This window comes from Vanessa atalanta, chromosome 25 (assembly GCF_905147765.1).
Source record: "Vanessa atalanta chromosome 25, ilVanAtal1.2, whole genome shotgun sequence".
Taxonomy (NCBI): Eukaryota; Metazoa; Arthropoda; class Insecta; order Lepidoptera; family Nymphalidae; genus Vanessa; species Vanessa atalanta.
The window spans coordinates 4005422-4026271 of NC_061895.1; the positions used below are offsets into that span (position 1 = coordinate 4005422).

Below are 20850 nucleotides of genomic sequence, written 5' to 3' on the forward strand. Positions count from 1 at the left end.
TCACAATAGCAGCTCCAATCTTGAAATTCGTCATTACAGTGACATTATCACAACACAGCGACTGAATGACCCACTTGCGACGTCACATCAAACACGAAGTGGGACGCTTCGCCTCAGGTGCCGCTTTGACACAATTTGTCACTGATTAAGACCTTTGTTGCTACGTTTAGCTCTTATTTGGTTATGAAATGCTGATTTCGGGTGTAATCTGTGGTTTCTTAGTATTCTAAATATTTGTATAACTGATGACGTAGTAGAAACCTGATGAATTAAACGATCATTAACCCTACGCCTTAGTGAGTAGATGGATCTTAAAGTAGTAGTCCGAAGTCCGTGGGTAGAAGGATAAATGGGCCACCTGGTGGTCATCAAAGCCCGTAAACATCGGTGCCGTAAAAAAACATTCCTTACATCGCCAATGCGCCACCAACTTGTGAACTATGATGTTATACCTCCTGTGCCTGTAGTTCTACTGGCTCGCCTTTCACAACAAAACTAAGTATTACTCAACTCAAACTCAAAACTCAAACTAAAATTCCTTTATTCAATATTGAAGCATTACACTTTCTTATTGATGGTCAAATTAAACACCACCACCGGTTCGGAAAAAGGAACGCCCTGACCTGAGAAGAACCCTGACTTCTTTGAAAAGGTTGAGACGCACTACTCATTCTATTTTGACTGATATCGTTGAGGATCTAAGTTATCATTTCGCAAATTTAGCATGTAACCTACATCGGTGCGGGAATTTATTTAAATTTTATTTTGTATATGTTTTGGCCATGGTTTGTTTAATTGCCCGAAATAAAAGTTATTATTATTTTTATTATAGCATACTATTTCATAACAACTTGATTCAAAGATTATTCTACTTTCTTGAGACCGCAATCATAAAAAATTAAATTAAAAGCGATGCAACGGAAATTCCGTTAAAGCTAAATGGATTACATTAGTGTCTTGCTTCGCTTAAACCGTTTATGTATTATTTCGTTTCTCGTTGATAAATTATGGGGTGGCAAGTAAATGCAGGGTTCAACTGAATTAATTAGTTTCTTTCCCCGGACGGAACTGACGATAGTTCTTGTGATAAGAAGATAAACTGTCTCGTGAAATAAGAAACTTCGCTCCTTTTTCATTTGCTTGCTTAGTTGGATATATAGTTATATACCATTTAAAGATAATTATATATTAATACTAACACCTAACAACATACCTGTTCAAACATATATGTTCAATACATAAGCATTTACCGTAACATAAATATTTGTTTATATATTTAGAGATATTTCCCTTGGTGGTAGGGCTTTGTGCAAGCCCGTCTGGGTAAGTACCACACACTCATCAGATATTGTACCGCCCAAATGCAGTATTTTTGTGTTCCGTTTTTAAGAGTGAGTAAGCTAGTGTAACTACAAGCACAAGGGACATAACATCTCAGTTCCCAGCTTTGGGTAATATTTCTTACAGCTGCATTGTCTATAGGCAGCGATGACCACAACCCATCAGGTGGCACACTTGCTCATCCACCTACCTGTATAAAAATACTTTTAAACGGGTGGTCGTATGAACCGAGATATCGCTAGAACACTACTGACATTTCATGTGTTTATTTTGTGTTTATAATTCGTCTCATGCTCATCGTCATCATTATGGATGAAATTCTGTTACATGTGTATCCATCAACCCGAATTTGAATCAGCTTGGCGGAATAAGCTTTTTCCTCAAGAAGATACAAAGACCAATAGTAGAATATATGCAAAGCTGTTGTGTTCAATAACATCTACTTATTAAAGTAAAGTCGTTATGCTATAAAATATCAAAATATTTTGCTGTGTGCCAAATTGCCATTCGAGCAGTATAGAGTAATGACCGTCACAGGCACAACGGGTATCTTCACGGGTATCGGTATTACAGGCCTATCCTAAATTAAAAAAACTTCCAAGCATGATTAGACCTACAACAAGAATTTCTTGAATTATTTTGTAATTTAAAATTTTATAATGTTATAATGGAATAGTTAATAGCCAAGACTTTGCATTATCCGGTGCAATAAAGATTTTATCTGGCAACATTATTTTAAATACAGCAGTATCACCCATTTCAGTGTTTGGTTATTTACTGTTTTACATTAAAGAAAATGCATTTACATTTTTTTTAGGCTCAACATTGTTCGGCTTCGGCAGTAATATCTATAAATTATAAAAAAATTACCTCGCACAAAGCTTTTGTATTAGCGAAGTATGTCTTTTGTATGTATTGAGTAATTTTTATCAATGACTTTACCAATTACCGTTATGATAACGAGATAAAAACCTTGGTTATTTTAAAATATAATAAGAGTTTTTAAACAGAATATGTCAAAATCACTTGTTCTTGCTAAAAAAGTCAATCAGACTCACAGTTTTGGTGACCTTGTGAGTCAATAAGTGTATAAAACTCTTTTTTGCTATGATCAAACGTGAGTTACGTTTGACAATGAAGGCTAATTTATTTTTCTCATCAGATATATCTCATTTATAGGTAGGTACAATATATTAATATAACAAATAGGACAGCAGATTTGTAGTTCAAATAAAAAAAATAGAAACAATTGTAGTGTCATGCCTAAGCTAAAATATATATTCCTTTAATGAGGTACAGAATCAATTTGCATTATAAACCGACTCACAAGACGTGCCAGCAAGACATGTCATAAAGGACAGCTAGACGCGATTAAATTTTACATCGAGTTCCTAACTTATAAGTAGTATTAAAATTTACGTCCTCGTAAAACTGTTTATTGGTAATTTGTTATTACAGAACATTAATTAAAATATAGCATCAATCAATCGGTTTTATTGGTATTATATTTTATTATTTACATGTTAAAATGTTCGAAAGTTGTCCCTGGAGAGATGGAACGATATGCACCTTTATATCATTTAAGTAAATTTTTATTTATAACGGAGTCGAACAATTAAGCATTTAAATTTTTAAACATCATGTAAATCAATGCAAGTATCACACGAGATTTATACCGCCATGAAGTTATGCAATGATTTTTTAAAAATATTCCTTTTTTTAATTACTTAAAAAGCATAAGTATAATAAAGCACGATCGACACCAATAATGTTCAATCAGTGGGTACACGGCTACTCAGTGACGATGTGAGCTCAGCTAGCCGACTAAAAATAAAACAAAATAAAAATATATTTAACTTTTCTTCAACTGCAAGGCCTCCTCTCCCTTCGAGGAAAAGGTTTTGGATCTTATTTCACCACGCTGCTCCAATACGGGGTAGTGGATTCACATGTGGCAGAATTTCATTGAAATTAGACACATGCGAGTTTCCTTACGATGATTTCCTTCGAGATTAATTAATAAATGAATAGTATCGAATTAATAGGCGCTACTCAATACACCTAGAGTTTCTAGTAGCGCAGGCAAAACTTAGCATATATAATTCGGAATGTATGTTATACAAACTACATATAGCTAATTGTATAGTATAATAATATGAAGTGGATGTATCAGGGCGAGGATCGAGATCGACCGGTAGCTAGAACATATGAAGCTTATGCGAAGGTCTCAGGTTCAAATGCGGGCATGCACCAGTTAGTTTTCACGTGTATCAACTGTGTTTATAAATGTACTCAACTCATGCTTAACAGTGTAGCAAAAGATCCTTGGGTATCCCCCTACGTATCCTTATAGAAGCTATTCTGTTACAAGAAAGTACTAACATACTAAAACGATCTGCAATGAAGTAGGGCGGTGTTACATGTAAACATTATTCTTATTCATCTCTCGTTCAACATATCTTAAACACCCCGACTACAGTTTCGCTGTTCTAAGTTTTTGTGCAAATGTGTACTAATAGACAGGTCACTATGTACTGTAATTTGTAATTAATTTCAATCGTTCGTTTAATGTAGTTTTTCGAAATTAAACATGAAATATCGTTATCGTTGCAGATAGATTTTATAGCAATCAAGTATTAGAAACATTAACAATAGCATTGGTCGAAATAGGCACTTATTATTTCCGAAGTAATTGAAATTTTTTTTTTTTTTTACATTTCAATCGTAATATTTATATTCCATTTTTTAAAAGAACAAACTTACAATAAATATCGCGCACTTTTGAACGACAAAGTTGTATTAATGATACGAAGTTAACGATCATTTAATCCATTCTATAACTGGGAGTGTACCTACTAAATGTTAGAAATATATCAATTAGTAAAAAATACTAAAATTGTCCACGTCTATACATCATTATTTGTTATCTATAATACTGGGTGTGTCCGCAACTTTGTGCGCAATTGAATTTAACATAAAAGTTATTTTGCTACCTAAGTTACTCCTTATTACATCAGCTATCTGCCAGTGAAAGTCCCGACAAAATCGGTCCAGTCGTTCCAGAGAATAGCCGGTGCAAACAGACAAAAATTTAAAAAGATGTTTTTTTTGGAGAAGGATGTTAGTGCAGGGTCTAAACTGGAGGTTTCTGCAATTATAATTAGTTTAATGTAATAAGTGGTTAAATAACACATTAACTTAAATAATGATAATAATACACTGAGAACACCTATTATTATGAACTAAAATTAACTATAAACAAAAGTTAAACGGTTCCTTACTAGCAGCACTTACCTATAACGTAATAAAATTTAAATGTATTCGATATTTAGCGTTCGCCTGCGGTCGCGGCTTTGTAGCAGCGTGCTGGAATAAACTCCATAGGTACCTGCTCTTCAAAGAGAGAGGCGTTTAAAAAAATTATATTTGTAATATATTCACAAAAAGTAAAAAAAAAAAAACAAATTAAACAATCATTGTAATAGTATCAGCAGAATATGGATCCCGATGGAGCTTAATGAATCTATTTAACTTGACTATCCACCGAAACCTAATTAAAAAAACGTTTCTTGCTGGTTTTTCTAGGTAGGATTTATATACTAAACCGGTGATGCCTCACCATATATAAAAAAAAATCCTTACCTTTTGTAAGTTACACCTACACTTGCAAAATTTTGTAGGCTTATTTAGTTCTTAAATACAGTAAGTACATAATGTACGTTTATTTTTCAAAACCATTTTTCCAAGATAAAAAAATTACTGTAAATATTCATTTTATATCGATAAATATAAATGCTGTTTAAAATGATGCCTTTAAATTTTTTTGGTATAATATCAGCCATTTCTGAAAATATTCTATTTCTCGTTCAGAACTAAGTCGATTTAAAAAAAAGCTTGAATTTAATTTAGTTAAAACAACAACCAACCAAAAGTATCTGTTACTTCGAATTTGCCTTAAAAGAAATAAACCAACAAATTATACATATTGAATTAAGCTAATTAATCAGTTAAACTTACAAATCCAAATAAAACACGACACACTTAACAAATTACAAGTCGCGCCAATATCGACCTTAATGTCTGGGCCAGAAAAATAAAATTAATAGCGGTTTAATTCATAGCAATAGGATAAAGGAATCTCCTACATCTATATTTTATATTAAACAAAATCTGCGTCATTATAAAAATAGATTACAATGTCTTTTAGATAAGGCGATACGGGAGAGATTACAGATGCAGGATTAGGGATTATGGAAGTATGAAACGGCTACTTTGGAACTCAGAAGTGCTATTTTAATTTAAGCCACGTGTCGTCTGTGTAAATTTTTTGCAAAAATGCCGCAAAAAAAATGTAACCAAAATAAGATTCGCTTAAAAAGGTGATAAATAAAACTCACGTTTATTTAAATGTATTTAAGTGTATTAGCAACGTTGGTACATGATATTACTGGATAATACTGTCGTGGAAATATCATTTAGACGATCCGACCCGTAACAATAGTGTCGGTTAAGTACAAAACGTATAATCATCAATAAAAACGTGCACTCCCTAATGCTTATAGTAAATACAACTCCATTTATGCCTCTATTACACCTATAAATTCAATAACGGATTAATTTCAATACGTATAGGACACTACTAATAAATATATAAAACGTGAGCATTCATACAGATAGGATTTTTAATTTATTATTATTTTTAATTAAACATTCGACTATTACAATGAATTTAAATTATCTCAAATGTCAACTCACCGTACGTTTACGTTCATTCGTTCAGAAACCACACGAACTCGCATCGCTGCGCTACGTACAGACAATGTAACTATAATTTATATACTATAAAAAGTCACTAACAATATCTAATGCAATGAAACATAAAACAACTCAATGAAAGCATTTACGCAGCTTTTAATATTTCTTAGAAAAACATTCAAAAATCTTAATTCGTAATCGAGTCTCATTCAAACAAATCCTTATTTCTGATAAAGCAGTCACGAATATTATAAATACACAAACCCACGATCATAGGCCCTAATTTTAATCATTCAAAATAATAAAAAAAAAAATATATATATATAAGAAAAATAAGGAAAACGAAAAATAAAAACAAAACAAAATTAAAAAATCATTCTTTAATATTCTGTGTATAATATAGGTAATTTCTTTCTTTATGTAAAAGAGCATATTTTCTATTAAAATCTACTTACAACATATGACAAACTATTTGATTACCACTAAATAATGTCGCAACGACAAATTAAGGATGGGTCGTTAAATAAATTTCAATAATATATTTTTTAAATAAAATATAAATAATCGAGTATTACCGTTCCAACAACTTTATATAAGTCTGTGGTTAACCACAGACAATTATAAAACATTTGAATTGTCGCGTAACACTAAGACCGTGAAGAGTTACGACTTATATACTAGTTGAAAACTTCAAATAATCTTATTAATATCGGGCCAGTAAAAAACTTGATTAACATTTGTAGTATCGTTTAAATGTTTTATGACTTTTTAAGTAGAATAGAGTTTTTTCACATTCGAAGAAAGATGTCTGCTGACGTAAAATGAATCAAAATAGATACTTATTGGTGTCTTAAATATTAATCAAACTTAATGCTGACCGTGAAATATGACAACTGATTAATATCGCAGCAAAAAATGATCTATACAATAATGTATCAGTACATATAAAATTTGACATATACCTAATAATGCCTACAATTGTCTAATATTCTCACAAATGGAAATCATAAATTAAAATATATATATATAAAAACGATTAAATAAAAATCCCTTAAGCCTAAACCGAAATATTGTTAACTGTGAAAATAATATAAAAAAAGTTTCGCTTCATAGAAGCGACGTCGCCCTGGCAAGCAATATTGTATTGGAAAAAACTGTTGTACAATCGCTTAAATGTTTATAATAAAATATTATACAAAACTTACATACACTTAATCATAGACATTCAACATGTACTGCGCGGTCCGTCGACGTATGTATTCGTGCGAGAAAGAGACGGAAGTAATTTATTGCTATCCCTCTCGTTTCTTTAGTATCTAAGACCGCGTAGTGTATGCTCGATGCGTACGCCGTTACTTAAATCATATAATGCACTGAATGAGGGTAGTTTGTACCAGGTTACTCAGTCAACACCGCCATCGCTCGCGGACGTTTTGAAATGCATTATTGTGCATAAAATACTTCGAAAGTGAAACATCACATAACCTTAACCGTCTATATTTTTAAATACAGTATAATATGTTCGATTACAAATAAATAGCTACACTATAACTAATTTCAAATAAAACGGAGGGAAATCATCTAATGAATCGTTTACTTAAACTAAAGCTGCCGACTTCATAATCGAATGATTATATCGAGAGATCAACATCGCTATGAGGGCGAAATTTTGTCCTTTATATGAATACTAACATTCCTTTCGTGAAAAGATTTTGACAAACATTCGAATACAAAGTCTTATATTAAGAGCGTTCTATATTTAAATGTACTTTCGTTTTTTATGAAAGTCAATGTACGCAGCCATATAATTTTAGCCCATATAAAATCGATTCACAAAAGGACAACATGCTAACAAAATCGATTAAATTTTATGAAAAAGATTATTTAATTTATATTTAATTGGATAACTATTCGATTAAACACTTAAATTGTTAAATGATTTAAATAAGGTTTAATTTCCCTTCATACAACAGCCGTGTGTTATTCCATATACATGTAAATTCATAAATAATTCATAAAATTGGGCGAGTCGTTTGAATGAAATAAAACTATTTTGACAGACATTTACCTCTTATTTGATTTGATACCATTAGTTTTAATCAGTTAGAAAATTGTTCGAATATTTATTTATATAGGAAATCAATTCATAAGCACACCGATAAAAAAACCTACAATCCATCTAAATAGTTTTATTTCAATGTACAGTCGATCAAATAAAACGTAGATTTTTCGATAAGTAATAATATCAGCAGATTATTTTGACCAACTGTACACAACATTAAAAAAAAACTCGATGCGTGACAAGTGCATGTCTACAAACCGAATATTAAAGCTTACAAAGACATCCCAATAATACTCTTAACGCTATATATGTATAAGACGGATATTCCTTAAGTATATAAGAGGACAATAGACACCTATATTACAATATTTGAAGGTCCTGGAATGAATACAATATATTACAAAAACTTCGTGTTCTCTTGTAACAGCCCGTCCGTAATAACGACCCTTAGGTACTATTGGGCTAAGTCATCTACTTGTATAATTTAATATATATTGACAATATTCAAATCCTGAATATTAGAAAAGTTAAGAGTTAGCACGTAAAGGTATAAAGTATACGTTGATTTTTAATTTTACGTTATTTTCATACTTTTATCATTAAGAGTACAGTCGGCAAAAACATGAATGATTACATTTCCAAAATAAGGTAAATAATAATGATTACATACATACACACTAAAACGTTTGCTTTATTGTTAAATATGTATAAACAAAATGTTTAGTATGTAAAAGTAAATATTGCCGAATGTACCTTGCAAATTGAACTTCAAGTACAATAATTGCACAATGATAGTGAGCCTCGATTTATTAAGAAAATTTCAATACACGACACCTACGGGAATCCCCTTTTGATATACGTTTTATAATATAATGGCACGACTATATACAGGGGAATTGACTTTATCGATTTTAAAGAAAAACTAATTAAAATAATCGATTTTATAGTTTAAGTGAGTGTTAGGCCACATCAAATAAAAACAAATACAATGGAAGTTTATGATATAAGTTAAAGTGATTATGATTTAAAAAAAAATACGACGTGTTCAAACCAGTGGTCTCCTTGTATTAGATCATTCATATTTATATGTTAGATCCATGAATATTATATTAATGTAATTAAAAAGTTTAAAAAATGTATAAAATTCAACATTTTTACTTGATTACAAAAATATGATAATTATAAAAAAATCATATACAAAATATTAAAAAAAAATACTTTGAACCTGTAATTGTCAACGTTTGATAATATTTAGAATAATCATCAAACTCTATATATCATTGGCGTTAGCCGAAAAAAATATACTTATAAGAGTCAAAACAAAAAGTAATTAATAGACAATACTTTATGGTTTTTTTTTAAACGACAACAACAAGAACGCCGACATACACAAATGTCATAATATGCTCTAAACTAAGTACAAAAAACTTGCAGTTTTAGAGACCAACACACCATCCAAGAGTTTGGAGTTCAATATAAAGCCTGAAGTTATATGTTGTTACTGGAGACCCTGCAAATGGTCCTTACGATGTTCCGAGACCCGACTTGCAGGAATAATAGTGTGAAGTTTAGCGGCTGCTCGGTGGCGGCATTTGAGCTTGGACGCCTTGGAGGTTCATGGGTCGCCCGTTGGGGTTGCCCATACCTAACCCATCTGCGTAGTTAACATCCATGGCTGGTATGTCATCGTTCTGGAAACAGAATATATTATATATATGTTTATTGAGGTTACTTCATTAACTAAATAAAATATATATTAATCAAAATAAGTAGTTACTTAAAAGATATATATTTTTCTTTTTGGTCAAAACAATAACAGACCGTAGCCCAGCCAGAGACACATTAACAGGATGTTATACAGGATTTTAAATTATATATAATTGTTACATAATATATTATATTAATTTTTATATGTTATCATTAATGACTATTAATAAATCGACATAACATTGATTGCAGCTAATATTAAAAATGTATTTATAATGTAAAAATCAGAAAATTATTCATTAATTGGTGCAAATTGTGTAATTTGTGACTTAAGGTATATGTTATAGTTTAAAATAATGCAAGCCACGATTAAAGCATATTGATAATTTATGATTTAACATAATGAACATGAATCTTATTATTACATGAAGTTTCAAAACTGTACATTAGAACAAGATTAAAATATATATATATAAATATATATCCATATCCGTTAATCCTGTCAAACTGAGAACTTTCGAAACTGAGACCTTTAAAAAATATCTGATTTTAGTCTCTACGTGTACTACTGTTACTAATATTAGGAGCCTTATTTTTTATCGTTAGAAACTTACATGCAACTACTAAGATAAATTCGTAATTTAGTATGATCAACGAAATTTATTTTACATTGCACTTTTGTTTTAAGAGACTAATTAAGCATTCTATTAACTTTTCTGAAAAAAAATGGCTCTTCTACCACGTGTACACAATATATTTTTTATCTGTTGAATAAAATGAAAACATGTTTCTCGTATATCGCTCACCTCCCGATGCCGCCGTATGGTGCGGTCCTCGTACCTGGTGCCGCCCGTGGACGCCATGGGGCGGCTCAGCGTGCTGTTGGCGGCGCCCGGCGAGTGCGGAGCGCCCGACATGGGCGTACCCTGACCTGCGCCGCCACAACACAGCCCGTCACACACCGACACACCGACACATCGACACATCGACACGCTCTTACGCTTACGACTCGCATTCTAATATACTACTATAACTGAAGCTACGCATCCTAGATACGAAACTTAGTTCTTGTATTTTTATTTATATTATGTCATTTCTCTCATGGTATGTTGATTTGAATGAATTTATGTTGATATGATATTAAGCTGTGATTCTTTTTACGATTGTTAGTAGTATTTGATAAGCATAAGAGGCAAGCCGCGTGTTTTTTACAAATAGACATGACCACAACATAACAACGTACTTTTTATACAATATATACAAGATGAGAAATTTTCACCTTTTCTTTCTATACATTAATGTTAAGTCATCGTCAGCCAAAATCGTGAAGATATACATACATTTTGTACAATATAATCACAATTAGAGAAAATATTTTACTATACAATATGCATTTCCCATATATCGTGCTCATATAATAATAAAATACTTGCACATAGCAAGCCTTGCAATGAATTATTCGTTTGCACGGATAAAGACTATTGCGGTGTCTTTTTATTGTGATTAATTATTTATGTTATGTAATTAATTCAGGCACAAGCACGGCAAACGCGCACGCATTCGTGCGTGTCCACGCGTGCGCGCCGGCGTGCGCACTGAGCACTGACCGCTGGCGGCGGAGGGCGCGCGCGGCTGCGCGGCGCGGGCGGGCGTGAGGAAGTCCGCCTCGCGCCAGCCGTGCTTGCGGTACACCTCGCGCAGCTCCGCGTGCGACCACATCGTCATCAGCACTTGACCTGAACACACAAATGTATATGTAGAAACTAGACGGTAAAAACAAAAACAGTATTCTCGGGATCGACCGAAAGCTTAGTCTTTAACATGTTATTGTATATGATCACCTTTATTCAAAAGGTCTATTTCTCATGATAACTACGACGTTTTCATTGTTCACAATATCTTATATAAACAATTTAGCGGGAATTCTCTTCTTAGAAACTCATAGCTAATGGCATTGAGATAACAATATTTTTAGCACTTTTAAATTATGTTTAAGAATTGTGAAAATCAGAATCAACTCCTATGTTTCGCTTATAAACATATAAACTAACTTCAGAAAACCTTTATTTGAAATTCGGAGCCTTATTCTGTTTACAGAACGAAAACAGCCACCATAAGTTAAATACTCGGAAACGCGTCTTCATCCACCCCACCTTGAACGGGGACGACGTGTATCAGTCTAACCTGCAAACTTGAGCACTCTGGGCGTGTGTCGGTGCCGCTGCTTGGTGAGGTTCAGCAGGCGCTCGACGCCGCCCGCCTCCAGCAGCGAGCGAGAGAACTCCGCGCTCTTCTTGATCACCTCGTTGAGTGTCGCCAGCACCGCCGCTATCGTGTCGTCCGACGTGCCCTGAGGAGAGATTAAAATATTACAAGATTATATCTTTTAGCGTCCCTGCAGAGTGGAATACCCGTGAGAGACGTAGAAATAAAAACAAACGGATTTTATTTTTGCTAAGAACAGAACTTAGTGCATTAACATCCCACGTAGAAATAGCTAAAGTTCGTCGAATCGTTTTTCTTGCAAAGTTATAAAAAGTTTAAAGAAGTATAAAATCGAATGTATATCCGGATGAGTATCACTTACACACACAAAAATTGATTTTATAAACATATACTATTTATATATGCTTTTATAGCTTGTACTGACCTGGTCGTGCTGCTGATTGCCACTTGGCAGCTTCTGCACCAGATCGCGCATGGCGTATTTTCCTATAAGTTCCTTGTTCCTCTGATCGATGGCCAAGTTACGTAGCGCTGTAGCCACAGCACACACGACCCTATCCACTTCCATCCGTAATAATTCCACTAGGATTGGTAAACCTGGAGAAAAAATCAAGAATTAGTTTGATTATTAGGATTACTAAAAATATCTTGAAGTCGCCAACTTGTGTTTAACTTCTGTTACAAACACTTTTTAAGAATAGAAGTAGATTTTGTGCATTCTTATAATAGAAGAAATATTATTGTTTGAATCCTTGATATTATATAAAATGTAATGATAATTAATTTATTGAGATACATAAAACTCTGCTATTTAAAGTAACAGCCAGTATATGCTCCACTGCTGGGCTAAGGACTTCTCTCCCTTTAAGGAGAAGGTTGCTATTTAAATAAAAAACAATATAACCAGATTTTATAATTCTGTTTGTGTCATAACAAGATACTTCAAGGAAAGGAAACATTTAGGATATTCTTTACGTTTTCAATGCAATATTTAAAAAATACTGTGCACATTTAGAATTATCATAAATCAGCGATAATACGAGACATTTGACAAAACAATGTCTTTGTATAACAATTTTTATTATGTCTTTGCCTCTCTAAATTAGAATAAAAAATTAACTAATTTGAACCTACTGTTTAATTTATTTTTAAATACAAACTTAATATCAATATCAATCTTTAAAATTATTTATTAATATGATTAATAGAATTACATAATACCTTTCTCTTTCCTAACAGCAGCTCGTATATCAATAGAGGGCTGCCAGTAGCAAGCAGCCAAGTTCTGTAGGGCTCCCGCCGCCGCTTCCAACGTCTCAGGATTAGAACAGGTTTGGAGTAACGCCATGTACAATGGTACTACCTATAGAAACGAAGTTAGAATTTTCTTAAATAATATTAGCATATGCGAGCAAATGGGCCACCTGACGGTAAGTGGTCACCTCTGGCCATAGACATTTTCACCGTTAGAAATATTAACCATTCCTTAGAGAGCCTATGTGCCAATCTTAGGAACTGAAATGTCATGTTCCTTGTGCATGTATTTATCACTCACCCTTCAAACCGGAACACATTCCTGTTTGGCGGAAAAAATCATGATGAATGGTTAGTTCCTACCCAGACGAAAAGCCCAAAACCCTACAACCGAATACCGAGTAGTAACATAAAACAGGAACCAATCGTTAAGAAAACGATTACATTATATACAGTTAAAAATTAAAAGTTATACAATAATAAATAAATTTTAAAAATAAAAAAGATACTACTGTAAAGCCGTATAAAGGTTATATATACACTTATGTATTTTATAATACAATTTGATTACAATTGACGATCTCAAATTTAATATTGGATTTGATACATGATTGAAGTTTAGTCACACCTTTTTAGTAAGAGATGTTTGGCATTCGGTTACTATTTAAACATATTGCAATCGTTCAAAAAAATTGCGATCCCGTGGGGATTGGAACGTTGATATAATATATAATAAAAAAAAACGTCGTCAATTATCACTGACCTCAGGCGACCAGAGCATCTCAGTTCCCTTGGGCACGCTGTACCCTAACTGCGTGTTAGTGTTGTTGTCTAGTTGCTGTGGTTCCGGATCGCTCTTCCCTAGCGGACTGGTCGAATTTGACGATGATGATCCTTCTTTCTTCTTTTTACTGCCACCGAAACATCCTAAATTCTCGCCTGTTGGAAATTAAATTAAACTTGTTGACATGTGAAACTGCGAACACTAAAAACTTTTTCTCCTATATCCAATATCTTTTCCTAAGTATTATGTGTTTTAGTTTATGTTAGTAGTTTTTTCAGTTAGGCATTACAATTAAATATTTCTTCATTTATTACATTAAATTTTTAATTTAAATTTATGAAAACAAACTATAATAAAATATTACAATTAATTAAATATGAATTATTAAAATAAAGTCATTAAAATTTTAATTAATACATTTAGGATAAAATAATTTAATTTGTCACATGAAACAAATCTAAAATTACCTTTCGATGCGCTGGCTTGTATCCTGGCCTGTCCAGAAGATTGTGTGGGCGGAGCTCGTGTATCATACAAAGGATCTTCTATTTCCTGACACCTGGAAGGTTTTTGTAGAAATTTAATAATTGAGATTTTGTAACGATGTTTTAAAACGTAAAGTTTATATATTTATTTCGTAGATCACACGAGACGAACGGCTTAGTATGAAAGCTTAGTGTTCAGTCACATTAAACTACTGTTTGTTAAGGCCACTAAATAAAAAACAAAAAAATAATAATTACTGTGGTCATAACTAACATGACTGCAAGTTTGATTTTTTATTAAAAATTATGTATCATATTCATATGTCACTTAATTTCTCGTTGTCATTATCATATTAAGCACGGTATGATTACGATGCCAAAAATATTCCGCGCACGTTACATTTTGGGTATTAATTGTACATAAAAAAAAAAAAAACAAATATTCGAGCCAGTATTGCACAATGGAGTTGCTAGTTCCCAAAGTTAGCGGCATATTGGCAATGTAAGGAATGTTCAATATTTCCCAATGCGCCACTGACCACCTGACCACTTAAAATCAGGCGGCATTAGAATAAAAGAAAATAATTGAATATAATAAAAACGTGAGACGCGACCTGTAGGAGAGGTTCCTCAGCACGCAGACGCAGTTCTCCACGATCTTGGTGCCGATGGCGTTGGCGCTGAGCGCGGCGCGCACGGCGTGCAGCAGCGCCTCGGCCAGCCCCGCCAGCGAGCGCAGGCGGCGCCGCGCGTACTCGCCCGCCGACGACGCGTTGCGCAGCACGCCCGACGCGTTGCGGAACACTGCCGCCGACCACGCTTGGGTTATGTGCTAGCACTTCTACTCTTATTTGTCGATCGCGTCGATATAACGTCACAGGAATATAACCGGTGAAGGAATCCATCATCTGTGCTTCTATAATCTCTATACTAATATTATAAATGTGAAAGTAGCTCTGTCTGTCTGAACCTGACAATGAACCGAATTTGATGAAATTTGGTATAGAGCAAGCCTGAACTCCAAGGAAGGACATAGGCTCCTTTTTTAATAAATAATATTTTATTATTACATAATTATTTTATATACAGAGATTTTTAATAAATAAAGAAGCTGTCTGCAAAATGTGTATTGTAGAAAATTTGTTAAATCAAGCCAATTAGTTTTGACAAATTTCATACACATATAATATACAGTAAACATATCCAGAGTTACATAATAACAACATATTTTTCTTTCCAAACATATATAATGATCTCACCGGTAGACCAGTAAGTATCGCCAGGGTTTGTGGGATGCCAGCCGGAGTGTGGTATGATAACCTTGTTTACAATAACTTGTGCCGCGTCATCTATTATCGACTGCTTGAGATCTTCACAGGAAGACATATTCCAAATCACGCCCGTCACTAGTTCTTTCACCTGTAATAAATAAAAGAAACTTAAATCACAGTCTTAAGGTAAAAAAACTAAAAATTTTGATAATATATTAAATTCCATTATAATCGATCAAATACAATACATAAACACGATATATACACAAAATAATAAAGCTAAAGCTGACATTTTGATTTTATGGAATCGGTAAATTAGACTTTCCTCATTATATATTTTTGAGGACATTAACGGTACTTACATAAATTATAAAATAAAAAACCATATTTCCTTGTCTTTCCATAATTTCAAATATATCTATACTAATATTATAAATGCGAAAGTAACCCTGTCTGTCTGTCTGTCCGTTGCTCTTACATGGCCATACCAGTGAACCGGATATGATGAAATTTGCTACGAAGAAAACTTGAACTACAAGAAAGAACAGGTTACTTTTTTATGCCTAACACCTGATGACCAAGAAATGAAGTTCCTCGAGTGTTCAGTTCAGGCAGCATAGATGTTACCGGGGACAGAAGCCGGGCACTGACCTCCATGTCGGTGGCGCGGCACAGCAGCGCCATGAGCGCGGGGATGCCGCCCGCGTCGCGGATGGCGCGCTTGTTCTCGTCGTTCTGGCGCCCGTACGACAGGTTGCGCAGCGCGCCGCACGCGTTGCGGCACACCTCGGGGTTCTCGTGCGACACCAGCCGCACCAGCGGCGGGATGCCCCCTGGAAGCCGACACACCACTACCTTCACGGACGTTTCCTTGGCTACTACGTATTTTTTAGTTTAGGAGTTTACTCGGTGGCGGGGTTTTGTGTGGGTCGATAGCACCAACTCATAGTATGTGCTACCGGTAAGCAGCATTACGTAGTATAAGGGAGATTAGCATCTCAGATCCCGAGGCGCATTGGCGATATAAGGAATGTATAAAATTTCTGACGGTAACGATGACTGTGGTCAGTGGTGACCACTTGCCATTAGGTGGCCCACTCACATATATGCCCATCCGATCATGACAGAAAGAAATAGGAATTACACTTGTATTTTCGCACAATTTTGTGTATTATAATAAATTCCGCCCAGTTGAATTGTCTCGCTTGAGAATTTCCGGGGCTCAAATCCGTCTACATGAACTTTTTCTTCAGAATAATCGCATGTAACCGATTTCAAATACTAACATATATATTATTCTGTATATAACTTTAAAATATCATGAACATTTTATATAATTTTATTTCTATTTTTCCTCCAAATATTTAGTACTCTTGTAGATCGCTAGATAGATATCTGGAATATTTTGATTATAAATATAAAATAACCTAAGCTCCTAGTCTTCTGTTTGTTCGGGTCGTCCATGTAAGTGAGGTGCTGCAAGTACGCCGCAGCGTTTGCCTTCACCACGTCAGAGGGAGAGTTGAGGAAACCGATCACTTCCGGCAGGTTCGGATCTCGCCATTGCAGTCCACCGCCATCCTCACGACCACCGACACCCACGCCGACACCACCATGAACTGAAATAACATATTAGTAATGTAATTTTCCTACAAATGTTGCCATCGTTAACTATATCTATTCCTTAAGCAAAATATACGATATTATTTTATATATAACATATTCATTATAATTGTGACATCAATATGCCATTAAAATGTGAATATTTCAAACTTTTGACCTAATAATTGTATTATCTATGAAACATGAATTACCTAATGCCATTCCCGCCATTTGTTTTTGTAGTTCCTCTTCATCACCATACATCGATTGACCGCCTGTGCTGCCCAAACTAAGGCCATTTTGCGAATCCTGGAAAAAAATATATTTAATAGATGATCTGACATATCATATTATTCTTTATAAGCAGGAGAACTTAAAATTATTTAATGGCACATTATACAAATTTAAAAACAAAAAAAAAAGGTTACCTTAAAAGGCGGTGGTTGGTGCGGAGGATCATACGCAGCGGGATAGTGTTGGTATGCGTACGCGTCGCCCGCGTACTCCCCGCGCGGTGACGTCACGCAATAGTGCCGCCCCAGTTGCTCTAAAGACGCTGAGTCGTACCTATAACAGGCAAAAATACATTTATAAAATTAATCCTTAAAGTAATGCTTTTAAAAAAAATTTTATAGAAACGGAATAACGACAAGTTAGGTAAGTGTTATAGATATACTAGATATTTAGTTTATTTCTGCTATGTTCGTTTGTGTGCAGACATTTACAGCAACAACGATAAAAAGTGGCAGCCATATTGAGTACTCTCACGGTTACCAACTATTATACTCCTGTTCAATTAAAGAATAAGTCAATTACGGAATAAGAACAAGACAGTTAAGTGTTAGAGATAAATTAGATATTTGGTTTATTTCTTCTATATTCGGTTGTGTGCAGAAGGTATTTTAAGCAACAACGAGGAAAAAATCGCTTAGTGACGATGACAACTGGCAACCCGATCGACTACTTATACCAAGTACGATCACGGCTCTTAGTGTTGCCAACTATCATACTTTAGTTCAATTAAATAAAGAATATGTTACTTAAAATGTGTAAGTACGTATCAAATTTTATAGTGTTATATTTGAGACGATACCTCTGTTGCAAATGTAGATTATGCTGAGATGGCATTGCCCCTGGAGAGGCGCTACGAGGTGACGCACTGCCCCCACCCTCTACGTACTCCTGAAAAAAAAATCATATCTATTTCAGAACACATAAATACCTAACTTAAAGCTATACTACAATACTATACAAAAGATTCAATAAGAACGTACGAACAACATACTTTGTACGGAGTACAATAACGAACGCGAAAATGCAAAAACTTTCCATACTTTTTCTATTCTACCTTAGATAAATTATGTATTAAACAAACGGACCAACTTTATTATCTTAGTGTGAGTGTGAGCTGAGTGTGAGCTACGCTCGACACTCAACAAACTTTACTAGTGAGCGTGTACTTAGCAGCCACTATTTTTGTTGCAAGATTTTCGATTCATTCTTAACTTTGACAATCTATATAGATATCTTCATTACATATAGAGAATATCCAAATTTAGTTGTTCGACTGTAATAAAGCCAATATTCTTAAATATGGGAAGGTAAAAAATATTCAATGTACTTGTTAGAAATAAAGTTTCAAACTTTCAGTTTTATTCTATATATGAAATGTCATAGTCAAAGATGTTCTTTGACGAGTGCTATAAATGCATTAGTATATATTTAGCTCTTTTTTCGCAACTAAGTAATTTAATTTTGACATAATTTCTGTACAGCCGTAAATAATACTCTAACGCGTTTAGACGTATAACTTCGAGATCAAGGGCTCTTACCTGTGCCATATACGCCGGCACTTGAGGATCCACGAGGTACGCCGGTTGGGCCGGATAGGCAGCTCCGTAGTGCGCGTAAGTGCCATAGTGGCCGCCGCCAGTACCCGCGCCAACGCCGCCAGCGTAACCGCTACCCACAGACACCGCTTCCATCACCTGCAAATATAGTATTTACTGTAATACATATATACTTATAATTGACCTCTACCCATTTGCCTTTTTTTAGGCAAGCGGGTAAATGGCCCACCTGATGGTGAGTGGGCATCATCTCCCATAGACATTAACGCTGTAAGAAATATTAAACCATGCCCTAATATGTTATATCCCTCGGGACTGTATTTATACTGGGTCACTCACCCTTCAGTGCGGAACACAACAATAATAAGTATTACAGTTTGTCGATAGTATATTTAATAAGTGGTACCAACCCAGACGGGCTTGCACCGCCCTACCACCAAGTTCAATCTCAGCTTTAGCGATGACTGAATGCAACTTTTTATGTACATTCCGACCAATACTTATTGTGTTCCTACGTAACTACACAATAAAACTATTTTGTTAATAGTAGTGCAACAAAGTAAGATTAATCAAATATTTTACTAACAATGTAGAGTATATTAAATGTAGTGCTGTATTACACTCAGTCACTTGTTTGACCAAATTTAAACCCACAATATTTACTTAAATCACTATCCTCACAGCCTTCTCTGTTAAAATATATGAAGGAATATTAAAGTAAAAAAAATGAATTTCTGTATTTACATCAATTAGTTTGAACGTTGATTGTATACAATATAATTATACCTGGTACTCGTATTAAAAAAGGACGTTTGCATAAAAAACGAGTATGGGTTTAAAGTATCGAGTTTGAGGTTAATGACTTACTGAGTATTCAAATCGATATCAAAATATATCAACAAACAAAACGTAAACACTACTAAGGTTTAAAGAGTTTTTCTGTATTATGAGAATATTACAGTTTCGGTTAGTTACGAAGTGTAGAGAACGAACAGAAATCAAGCTTTTTTTATGTTATAGGGGGCAAACGAGCAGGATGCCTGATGGAAAGTGATTACCACCGCCCATGGACATCTGCAACACCAGGGGGGTTACAGGTGCGTTGCCGGCCTTAAAAGCTATACGAATTCAACGTATATTCAAACGGACAATAGTAAATTTACCATTTTTAGACAAACTATTCTTCACTTACAGTACCGGGCCGGGTATTGGATACACAGATAGAGCACTCGTATAATTGAAATCTTAATAACTATTGATTTCATACATTGATATAAACGACATGTACCAGTGGTTAGAAGGCGTGCACCTTAACCGATGATCGCGAGTTCAAACCAAGGCAAGCACCACTTCAGCTTAATTAGTGTTTATAATTCATCTCGTTCTCGGTGGTGAAGGGGCATCACCTAATTTTAATTAAATTCTGCCACATATATACCAACCCTGGTAGAATAATCTCCATAAAACCTACCTCTCAAAAGGAAGAGAAGACGTTAGCCCATCTATGGGGCTG

At 34.3% G+C, this 20850-nt stretch overlaps 1 protein-coding gene across 1 annotated transcript in view; it reads right to left on the bottom strand.

The window, feature by feature from the left end:
- Window positions 1–6470: 6470 nt before the first annotated feature.
- The window catches only part of LOC125073707 (catenin delta-2), a 76188-nt gene continuing 61808 nt past the window's right edge, over window positions 6471–20850 (bottom strand). The window contains exons 5-20 of the mRNA XM_047684687.1: window positions 19320–19475; window positions 18581–18669; window positions 17916–18054; window positions 17700–17796; window positions 17313–17504; window positions 16537–16718; window positions 15874–16033; window positions 15229–15418; window positions 14597–14688; window positions 14109–14284; window positions 13313–13454; window positions 12516–12688; window positions 12050–12215; window positions 11473–11601; window positions 10672–10796; window positions 6471–9849 (exon numbers count right to left, since the gene is read on the bottom strand). Of these exons, the coding sequence (XP_047540643.1) occupies window positions 9727–9849; window positions 10672–10796; window positions 11473–11601; window positions 12050–12215; window positions 12516–12688; window positions 13313–13454; window positions 14109–14284; window positions 14597–14688; window positions 15229–15418; window positions 15874–16033; window positions 16537–16718; window positions 17313–17504; window positions 17700–17796; window positions 17916–18054; window positions 18581–18669; window positions 19320–19475 (2331 nt within the window). The 3' untranslated portion in view covers window positions 6471–9726. The remainder of the gene's footprint in view (window positions 9850–10671; window positions 10797–11472; window positions 11602–12049; window positions 12216–12515; window positions 12689–13312; window positions 13455–14108; window positions 14285–14596; window positions 14689–15228; window positions 15419–15873; window positions 16034–16536; window positions 16719–17312; window positions 17505–17699; window positions 17797–17915; window positions 18055–18580; window positions 18670–19319; window positions 19476–20850) is intronic.